Here is a 10566-nt window from a genome sequence, read left to right as displayed (position 1 = left end):
CCGGTGCTTCCAGTTGGAGGATCACTCCTGGCTGTGCTCTCTAGGACACTGGAGATTCCAGTTGGGAAAGGAATGAACAGCTTCACTAGCAGGAGAGAGCCTCCCTTGATTGGTTCTGATCTGAATGTATACATGGAGGCGTTAATTAGAGGTGAATGCTTTTGCTGCTCATTACTTATTGAGATGTAATCAGCTCACGTGCATCTTCTACAAAGCTATTTGACTACCTTCCTCCTAGGATAGGAGGACCTGTTCTTGAAATAACAGTGTCAATGGCCAATAAATACATTGCTCTTCATGGAACGGTGGCCCAGATGTCCATGAAACATTTCTTAGTCTCATTAACATTTCTTAATATTCATAATCGCTCTACCCATTAACACTTCTTAATATTGTTGTTGTACCTTCCCATGTCGCCTTGTGAAATAGCTCGACACGTTGAACCTGAATTTTAAAAACTCTGAACGTGTCAACAATGCCGCAAGACATTCTTACATGCGAACACAGAATGAAGAGAGCCTCCCAGGCTCAATAAATCCAGCCAAGAAAACTATAATATGTTGCAAAATTACTTGTCAGTCCAGGTCAATAATAATGGTATGTGGTAGAATCAGGTCCTCTCTCACTGCAGACTTGCTGTCTAGGTGACTCTAAGAGGGTTCAGAACACATGAAGGGCCATGCATACTGTTCATGATCCTCCCAGCCAAATCCTTGTAAATATTTTAGGGCAACGTTCCATTTTCCAAACACCACCACCACCCCCAGCCACTGAACTTTAGTTCGTGTGGTGAGCCTGCTCCAAGGGGATTAAATATTCCAGCATCGCCAGTTCAAGTAAACTGTGAGCTGCTGATCTGAGGCCGGTCCCCTTCACTAGAGTGGTGTAGCATGGGCTGCCGGCACCTGGGGCAAGGCAAGTATTGCACCCCCTAACTTGTGGACCGTTAGCACTCTCTGAGTCCCCTCCACCAGTCCAATATTGAACCCCTTACTCCCCAAGCACATGTACTGATGTGATTAAAGTAAAATTAATTTCATGCAAGTGGTTAAGACGCTGAACTGCAGGCTGTGGAAGGTCAGTAGTTCAGCAGCTCGAGACCCGGGTGCCGCATGACGGAGTGAGCTCCCATCTCTAGTTCCAGCTCCTGCCAACCTAGCAGTTCAAATACAAGAAATTGCAAGTAGATCAATAGGTACCACTTCGGTGGGAAGGTCACAGCGTTCCGTGCGCCTTGGTGTTTAGTCATGCTGGCCACATGACCACGGAAACATCTTCAGACAGCGCTGGCTCTTTGGCTTTGAAACGGAGATGAGCACCGCAACCCTAGAGTCGGATTCGACTGGCTTTCGAGCAAGGGAACCTTTACCTTTTTATACTCAAATTTATTGAAAATCGCCTGGTTTTAATCTGTGCAAGTTTTTCAGTAACAGTATTGAAATCTACATTGAAATCTCTGTCAATTGACAGTATTGCTAGGTTACTCAGTCTTTCTAGGTTCATTGTAGATCTCTGATACGTTTTGATTAATTTAAGGACAGTACGGCTGTAATTAGCAAGAAAAACACTGTAAAATGTTACGTGGCAACGTTTATTTGCCCCGTCATGTTGAAAAACTGTGTGGAATGTTCGAGCAATGGGAGATTTTCTGTGTGAGGGGGAGAGCGTGTTATTTTTTATTTATTATTACTACTTTAGTTTTTCTTTTTTTCCCTTTTTTAAATTTTGCACCCTTAAGAATTTTGTGCCCGGGGCAACTGCCCTTGTGGCCATACCCATGCTACACCACTGCTTCACCATCCAGTTCATACTTCAGAGTACTTACATAGCAAATTGCTTTTCATTTCATAGAGTACCGTGTTGGTCTGCAGTAGCACAGCTAGATAGAGCCAAAGCTTCCCTTGTCAGATATGAGTTGGAACGGAGGCCTCTGTGTCCTCATATTCCAGTTAGAAGGCAACACTCCTGCCATCTTCTGACAGGGGGGCGATTCTGCATCTGACATCCACTCCACTCCTCAAGTCATTTGCCAGTTTCTGAAACAATGCATCTGTGTCCCTAGGTCCAAAATGCCACACAGTAGCCTCATGCCAACCATCTGGAGCGATGAAGGCACATTTACCTCTGGCTTCTTCCTCCAGTCCCGGTTGTCAAAAGCCCTTTGGTGTAGTGGTTAAGTGTGCAGACTCTAATCTGGGACAACCAGGTTTGATTCCCCACTCCTCCACTCGCACCTGCTGGATGACCTAGGGCAAGCCATAGTTCTGTCAGAGCTGTTCTTGAAAAGAGCAGTTCATGAAAGAGCTCTCTGGAGATTACCCACGTAGAGTAGACAGGCTGTGCGTGTCAACCTGCAGGAGGGTTGGATGTGGGGACATGGAGGGGTGTGGCATTGGTTAAACCATAGAGTTTCCGGCAGGTCCTAGAGATACCCTATACCACTTCCAGGATATCTCAGGAAGTGATGTAGCTGTGTAGCTGACTTTGCTGGTTTGGGAGGCGGGTGCTTGGCAGCCCTATGCCCCTATCATGAGGGGTAGATAAAAGCATTGGAGTGACAGGCTTTAACCAGGCATGTGCATGCAAAACTAACTGAGGACATATTTATTCATTGAGTTTATTTGTTCCGGAGCATTTCTATCCAGCCTTTTATTAAAATAACATAAATGACCATTCACAAGGTGAATCGATAAATATAGGATCAAAACACCTGATTGATAATTGATCAGGTTTTTAAAAGATTTGTTGGTTTCAGATATTAGGCCTATGTTTATTCATTTCACCTCCCTTGCTCCTGAATTTGCACCTCTGCCTTCTGACTCCAACAGCCTACAGGCCTGCAAGGCCTATTTGGTGGTGGTGGAAAGCACCATCATGTCACAGCCCATTTATGGTGACCCCGTAGGGTTTTCAAGGCAAGGGAGGAAGAGAGGTGGTTGGCCATTGCCTTCCTCTGCGTAGCAACCACGGACTTCCTTGGTGGTCTCCCATCCAAATAGGAACCAGGTCTGACCCTGCTTAGCTTCTGAGACATGATGACTTACGTTGGGCTACCTTGAGCCATCCAGGTCAAGACAAGGCCAGCTGACCTGGCTTAAAATCCCTCTGTTACAAGAGATGTGAACAACTGATTAGATCGCTTCACTGGTCCCTGGGAAAGTTCATCACAAGCAAACCACCATACTGGCACCGTCATGGCTTGGCTGCTGCAGTTGGTTCACAGGCTTCTTCCTGGTAAGAGCTCTTTCTTGCAATATTTATTTATTTATTTATTTAAAACTTTTTATTTTAATTTTTAACAAATAACATACGGGGGTGGGGGGGGGGAGTTCTATTAACATTTGTACCCGTTTCATGTACCAGAGTTGTTTTTATTGAACATAATGCCAGAAAAACTGTAAAAAAAACCAAGTCTCATATCGTATTATACATGTACTGACATCTGTGAGAATATTATATACCAAATACTGGAGGAAAAATGAGATCTCTTCGAAATATGGGGGAAAATTGAAACGGCAGAAATGGACGAACTTACTTTAATTTTTAAAGGATAAAATGGAAAAAAAAAAACTTTGGAAATGCATGGTCAAACACATCCCAGGAAAAGCTCAAGGCTTTACATCATACTTCCTTCCATAAATGGGGAGTAATTATGGAAGGAAGTGGCTGGAGGCTAAAAAACTGTGAGCTAGCTCACACTAACTCAGCTTAGAGGGAACACTGGCTGTAACCAGGGCTTTTTTGTAGATAAAGCCCAGCAGGAACTCATTAGCATTATAGGCCACACCCAACAGCAGAAACCTATTAGCATATTAGGCCACACCCCCGACAGCACAGCTCACTGGCATATTAGGCCACACCCCCATGTCACCAGAAGTGTGCTCATCCAGCCATACCCACCTTTTGCTTCTTATTCTGTTTACTTTGTTGTCAAAACCCAGGGCTTTTTTTGTAGCAGGAACTCCTTTGCATGTTAGGCCACACACCCCTAATGTAGCCAATCCTGCTGAGTTTCTGCTGTTGGGTGTGGCCTATTATGCTAATGAGTTCCTGCTAGGCGTGGCCAACTTGGAAGCCAGCCGGAACTCCGTTCCTGTGCGTTCCTGCTCAAAAATAGCCCTGGCTGTAACTCACAAGAGTGCATATAACCTATTTGAAGATATATTGTTTCAGTTACTGAGGAAGTTCTTCGACACGGAGTTCTTAATATCCGGATTCTTCATATGTTATTCTTCATACATCTTCACCTCAAGAGGAATCTTTTCTACTTTAAGACTGGACCTGATTGTGCTTATATGGTTGTATTTTGGTTATTATTGAACTAGTGTTAGTGTCTTTTTCACACAGATTACTATTCCCTTGTATACCTAACCTGTGTGTTCCTTTTTGGTTGCTGCTCAGATTGTCAATAGCAACATCTTCAAAGTCTCCCAACCCCCCCATCCATCCAGATGTGGAGGGATAAAATCTGGGATCAATTTATAATGGCAAAGATTGCCAAAACTTCTAACTGCCCCTCATTGGCCTCAACCAAATCTCACTCTAAATATGTGTGCTCATGGTTCCCTCTACTACAATATATGAAAGAAAATGATATTCTTCCCTCTAACTCACTGAAAATGTCGAGACAGTGTGGAACTGCAGTAAAAAAGGCCAATGCTATGCTGGGGATTATTAGGAAGGGTATTGAAAACAGATCAGTCAATATCATAATGCCCCTATATAAATCAATGGTGTGACCTCATTTGGAATACTGTGTACAGTTCTGGTCACCACACCTTAAAAAGGATATTATAGCTTTGGGAAAAGTGCAGAAAAGGGCAACTAGAATGATAAAAGGGTTGGAACGACAGAGTGTTGGACTGGATGGGCCACTGGCCTGATCCAGCATTGGCTTCTCTTATGTTCTTATGTTCTTAACCCTAACTACATCGAGTGGCTGCACTTCTTTTTTTAAAACTTTTTATTTATTAGTTTTCATACATGTTCGTTAGTTCATTAATATACATATATGTCTTAGAGTCATTTATCCGTTTTCTAACCATTTATACATTCCCGACCATCGCTTTACAAAGGTTTCATCATTTTCCCCCTGTAACTTAAACTCAATTTGTCTATTTCAGCTACCCCCATCAGTTTTTCTATCACTTCTTCTTGTTTCGGGGTATTATCTTGCTTCCAGTACTTTGCCCATTGTATCCTAGCTGCTGTTATTGTATATAGTATTAGGAATTTTTCATTGTAATTAATGTGTTCTGGAAGTATATTAAGTAAAAATATTTCTGGCAACAAGTCAAGTTTCACTTTAGTCATTTCTTGTATTATTTTCTGGATAAATATCTCGTATTTTTGTACACCGCCACCACATATGGTAAAATGTTCCAACACTTGGTTTGTGGTTCTGTTCATGGTTTGCAGACTGTTCCAACATTTGTAAAGCGAGTGGCTGCACTTCTGAATTAAGTCCCCATAGTCTGAGTATTGTTGTCCTTTTGTTTAATTAATATAAACTCTGCAAATATATACATGTTCTCTACTGTCAATATGTTTATCCAGCAAGCTATGTTACTATGATCCTTATGAAATACTGTGCTAGTGTATGATTCTACACTCTGTTTTATAATGTTTCAATTATTAATGTATGATTGATTTAACTCTTCATAAACTGGGTTAAAATTTTAAAAAAGGAGGAATGGGAAAATGGCATCCAACAATTTGCTTTGGCATCATCAATTTAATATATACTCTGATTTTGTATTTCAACATGATCAATTGGGATTAAGCGTTCTCGTCATAAAGACCGTTTGAGGACACATGACAGCATAACCGCTTTGCATCTCTTATCTCTTATCTTAATCCTTCATTATTGCATAAAATAATTTTATTTCTTTCAACAGTTTCCAAAGGCTATGATTAAGATGGGCTAATCCCGGGACTTGTTTTGGGTCACTGGCAATCGGCTCAAATGCATTGGGGTCAGGTTTGCCTCTGTGTTCTGGCTGTGATGGCTAGCAAACAGTAATTGCTTGATCTTTCAGGCTTGTGCCAGGAATGATGGGCATGCAAATCTGTGTTGTGTTGTGCTGTGTTGACTCCAAGCCTTGAAAAGAAACAGTTTTTCTCCCAAATGGAAAATGAAAGTAACAGTGTTGTTTCTAGGGCTGCTAGATCCCAAGGGAAGCAGTGGTTCGCCCACTTTAAAGCTAAAGGTAAAGGTTCCCTTGCTCGAAAGCCAGTCGAGTCCGACTCTAGGGTTGCGGTGCTCGTCTCCGTTTCCAAGCCGAAGAGCCAGTGCTGTCCGAAGACGTTTCCGTGGTCATGTGGCCGGCATGACTAAACACCAAGGCGCACGGAACGCTGTGACCTTCCCACCGAAGTGGTACCTATTTATCTACTTGCAGTTTCTTGCTTTCGAACTGCTATTAGGGAACTTATTAGGGAAATTATTTCGAACCGCTTTAGGGGCCCCCAATCCACCGGCCTGGATCTGGCCAGCTGGGGAGCCCTGTCCCCAAAGTGCCTGGACTGGGCCGACGTGCCCAGCATGATGACATCACCCAAAGATGACGTCATCATGCCGGGTACGTCATTTGGTCTGAAAACTCTATGGTATCATGGAGGCTGATTTCGCACTAGAGCTGCCTCGCGGTTGTGCCGCCATTTGCCCTGACACTATTTGTCAATTTCACTCCCAAAGCTGCAGGGGGGCCTCTGAGGCGGGGGTTTCCTCGCCCCCCGGGGGACTTGGCAAGCCTACTGGCGACCCTAGTTGTTTCTTGCTAGACCATTCTGGTTTTGCTCTGTGGTGCTTAGTTGGATTATCTCTGGCTTCTGTTTATTGTGCCCGCCGCCAAAACAAGTTATACAGATTAGGAGAAGGGATGAAAACATTGTCGGACAAATAACCTCTGCGAGCAAACCTTCCCTTCATTGTATGGTTGCCAACAGCCAGGTGGGGCCTGGAGATTTCCCATCGTTACAACTGATCTCCAGACTACAGAGATCAGTTTCCCTGGAGAAATGGGAGCTTCAGAAGGGGGATTATATGGTATTATACCCTGCTGAGGTCCCACCCCTCCCAAACCCTGCCCTCCCCAGGCCCCGCCCCCAGATCTGCATGATTTTCCTACCACAGAGTTAGCAGCCCTAGATGGGGTGAAGTTTTCTTCTTCAAAACATAAGCCTTGTTGTGGTCTGCAAACTTGTGCTTAGACCAAACAATGCTGCCGCCACTCCCCACCCCCCAAATCAGCACCCATTACAACTAGGAAACGGCTGCTTTGGAGGATGGACCGCATGGCATTGTACCCTGCTAACGTCTTTCCCCTCTCCTCCCCAAACCCTCCCCTCCCCCAAAAATCCTTGAGGAATTTCCCCACCCAGAGCTGGCAACCCAAATTACAATCTCAAAGTAATATAGAAAGGAACGGCAAACTGTAGGATTTTTTTTTTTAAAGCACATCATTTATTTGCCAGCGTTTTGTATCAGAACAGATGTGACGGTGTTTTGGTGCAGGGTGGACTAGTACAGCAAGACAACAGACGGAGAACAGAGCTGTATCAGGGTGTTCAAAAAGGCACATGTGTGTGTGGGGGGCTAATTGTGCTGTGCTGTATTCTGCTAAAGAGTACAGCAACCATCAGGTGCAAATGGGCTGCAAGCCACCAAACTGGTTGTCGAAAAATTGGCGATTTGGTCACGACCAGCGAGTAGGATGCAATCCGAACCAGCTGGTGTTCAAACATCCCTAGCCCTAAGGGCATCCCCTCCACAACCCAGCCCGTTGCTCCAGAGAACAATGGGCCATTCTGGAACTGACCCTTCATCCTGAGATACCTACAGATGCTTGGCAATTATCCCTACCTGCGACTGATCAACACCCACTGTTCCTACAATCCTGAGTTATGGCTTAAGTACTGAAACCGAGGACTATTTAAAACACCACATGCTCCAAGCATAGCACGAAGTAAGGGAGGGAGAGACCTTTTCTGAGCCAATTTAAGGAAGTCCCCCACCCCCCCCAAAAAAAATCCTGCTCAGAACCAGCTAAAATTGCCAGCCTCCAGGTGGGGCTTGTACAATTTATCTCTAGACTAGAGACTTCCACTGGAAAACATGGCTGCTTTGGAGGAGGGATTCATTAGACCCTGCTGGGAACCCTCCCTCAACCTGCCTTTCCCAGGCTTCATCCCTCCAAATCTCTGGGAATTTCCTAACCTAGAGTTGGCAACCCTCGTCATGACAGATGAGCAGTTAATTCCACGTTAGGCAACAGAGGAGTGAGTGGGGCAGCTGCATGCAATGAAGGTAAAGCCACCTCATTAACCTTTCCTTCAAGCCTTCCTATTGGGTTTCCAAATCTGGGGTTGGAAATATCTGGAGATCCATAGAATCCACCCCCCCCCCCAAAGCCAAAGCAACTATTTTCTCCAAAGGAACTGATCTCTGTTGCCTGGAGATGAGTTCTAGTTCCGGGAGGTTTTCCAGCCTCCCCCGGAGGTTTGCAACCCTACCTTCCTATTGGCTGATCCCCAGCTCAGCTTGATGAGTGATGCCTTATTTGAAACACAAGGGCACAGCTGGATTCACAGAACCACAACTGGAAATCTTGAGCTTTCTTGAGTAGGGATAGGCATGAACCAGAAAAAAATGTGATTTGTGCCGGCTTGTGGTTCGTAGACAAACCATGAACAGAACCACAAACCAAATTAAACTGGGAGGTTCATTCACAAACTGAGGTGGTTCAGGGCCCAGCAAACCCCGCTGAAAGGGAACCTCTTTAAACAGGATTTGCAGAAAGCCCCCAAAACAACTGAGCAGTAGGCCTTCTGCTCAACTGTTTTGGGCTATCTTCTGCAGTCCCTTTAAAGTGCACAAGACAGCCCAAAACAGCTGAGTGGCTGTTTTGTGGCTTTCATGGGGAACAGAAGGCAGGGTTTAAAGGAACTCAGAGTCCCTTTAAAGGAACTTGGAGTCCCTTTAAACCCCTGTTTCCTGTTCTAATCATGAACCACCACAAACTGCTTTTAAAGTTGGTGGAAGTTTGTGACTGTAGACCCATCACAAACTTTGGTTCATGAACCACAAAGTGGTTCCTTTTGCCCATCTTATTCTTGTGCATCCTCCAAATGATCAGGTTTACATTTTGAGATGACCAGGAACATGTCTGGATCTACAGACCTTTGATATAATCAACGACAGCATCAACTCCAGTTTTGGCACAGGGAAAAGTAATAAGCCAGTGATTCAACAGGACTGGAACAGCGTGAAACCCATCTTCAAGGTGATACCATGAAACCTGGACGCCATTCTCTTCGAGTCTTTTCTTGTACAGCAGGCCATCGTCCCTCATCACATCATATTCGCAAGTGAAGATGAAAGTTTCCGGGAGTTCTTTTAAAAAGGAATCGTCAGCCAAAAGTGGGGAAAGTTTTCTATCAAGCCCTTCATTGATCAAGTTCAATAAATTATCTTTTGAAGAAGCAGGCGGTGCTGGGTTGCGGTTTCGGATTCTAAAGTTGTAAGGGACATGATCGGGATGTACCCATTTCCTATATTTCCTTTGAATGTCTTCAGGGATAAGGTTTCCTGCAATCGCCATTTCAGCCAAGGTTGAGGGTGTCCCCATATAGTACGCAGCAAATCTCGCCCAATCTATCAGAGTTGGCAGAGGGAAGAGGCGGTTCTGCTGATAAGAAGGTAAAGTTGCATCCAGTCCTTGGAGGAAAGGATAGAGCAGCACCTGAGCACGGACTCTGGGCAGGTCAGTTCTGCTTTTCAGCTCTTGGCAGAGGTAAGCAGTAATTGTGCCTCCACAACTGTCCCCACAAATTATGATGTGGGCAGGGTCCACCCCGTAGTTCTCTGCATTCTTCATAAAGTGAACGGCGGCATCATGGCATTCATTGAACTGTGACGGATAAGGGCTCTCTGGAGCACGGCGATACCTGTCAACACCAAAGTCAAGACATTAAAAGTGGAATGGTGTCTGGCTGGTTTGACGGAGCATTTAACGTGTTCACGTCTCGTGTCAGCGGCACCGAGAGCGGTGCCCTGAATTCATTGACGATTCTGCCAGATTTGAGATATTTGATGATGTTTTCTGATGAAGGGAGCCTTGACTTGCAAAATCTCGTCTCCTGAAGACCTTGTTGGTCTCTAAGGTACCACACTGGACTCCAATATAGATGTTCTACTGAAGGCCAACATGGATACCCTCTGAAACTGTTTGGGAAGAAAACACTGATGGATCCTCCTAACCAGGTTTCCCTGTAAGCTGAGTGAGTGTAAGCTAGCTCACAGGTTTTTAGAAGAAGAAGAAGAAAAGAAGAAGAAGAAGAAGAAGAAGAAGAAGAAGAAGAAGAAGAAGAAGAAGAAGAAGAAGAAGAAGAAGAAGAAGAAGAAGAAGGAGAAGGAGAAGGAGAAGGAGAAGGAGAAGGAGAAGGAGAAGAAGAGAAGAAGAGATTGGATTTATACCCCACCATTCACTCAGAGTCGGCGTTCCCCACCACCAGCGGATTCGGCCCCAGGGGGAACCCCACCCCCAAAAGCACGGGACGTGCCCG

General features: G+C 44.8%; 1 protein-coding gene across 1 annotated transcript; it reads right to left on the bottom strand.

Annotated features, from left to right (window-relative positions):
• Positions 1-8991: 8991 nt before the first annotated feature.
• On the bottom strand, positions 8992-9948 carry LOC107109165 (arylacetamide deacetylase-like 4; the record flags this gene model as incomplete). Its single annotated transcript, XM_015409739.1, has 1 exon — positions 8992-9948. A coding segment is annotated over one exon (775 nt), but the record flags the coding sequence as incomplete, so codon positions are not given.
• Between the last annotated feature and the right edge of the window lie 618 nt (positions 9949-10566).

This window comes from Gekko japonicus, unplaced genomic scaffold (assembly GCF_001447785.1).
Source record: "Gekko japonicus isolate JY-2015 unplaced genomic scaffold, Gekko_japonicus_V1.1 scaffold5154, whole genome shotgun sequence".
Classification (NCBI taxonomy): domain Eukaryota; kingdom Metazoa; phylum Chordata; class Lepidosauria; order Squamata; family Gekkonidae; genus Gekko; species Gekko japonicus.
Note: the sequence above shows the minus strand (reverse complement) of the source record. Positions and strands in the feature narration are given on the sequence as shown.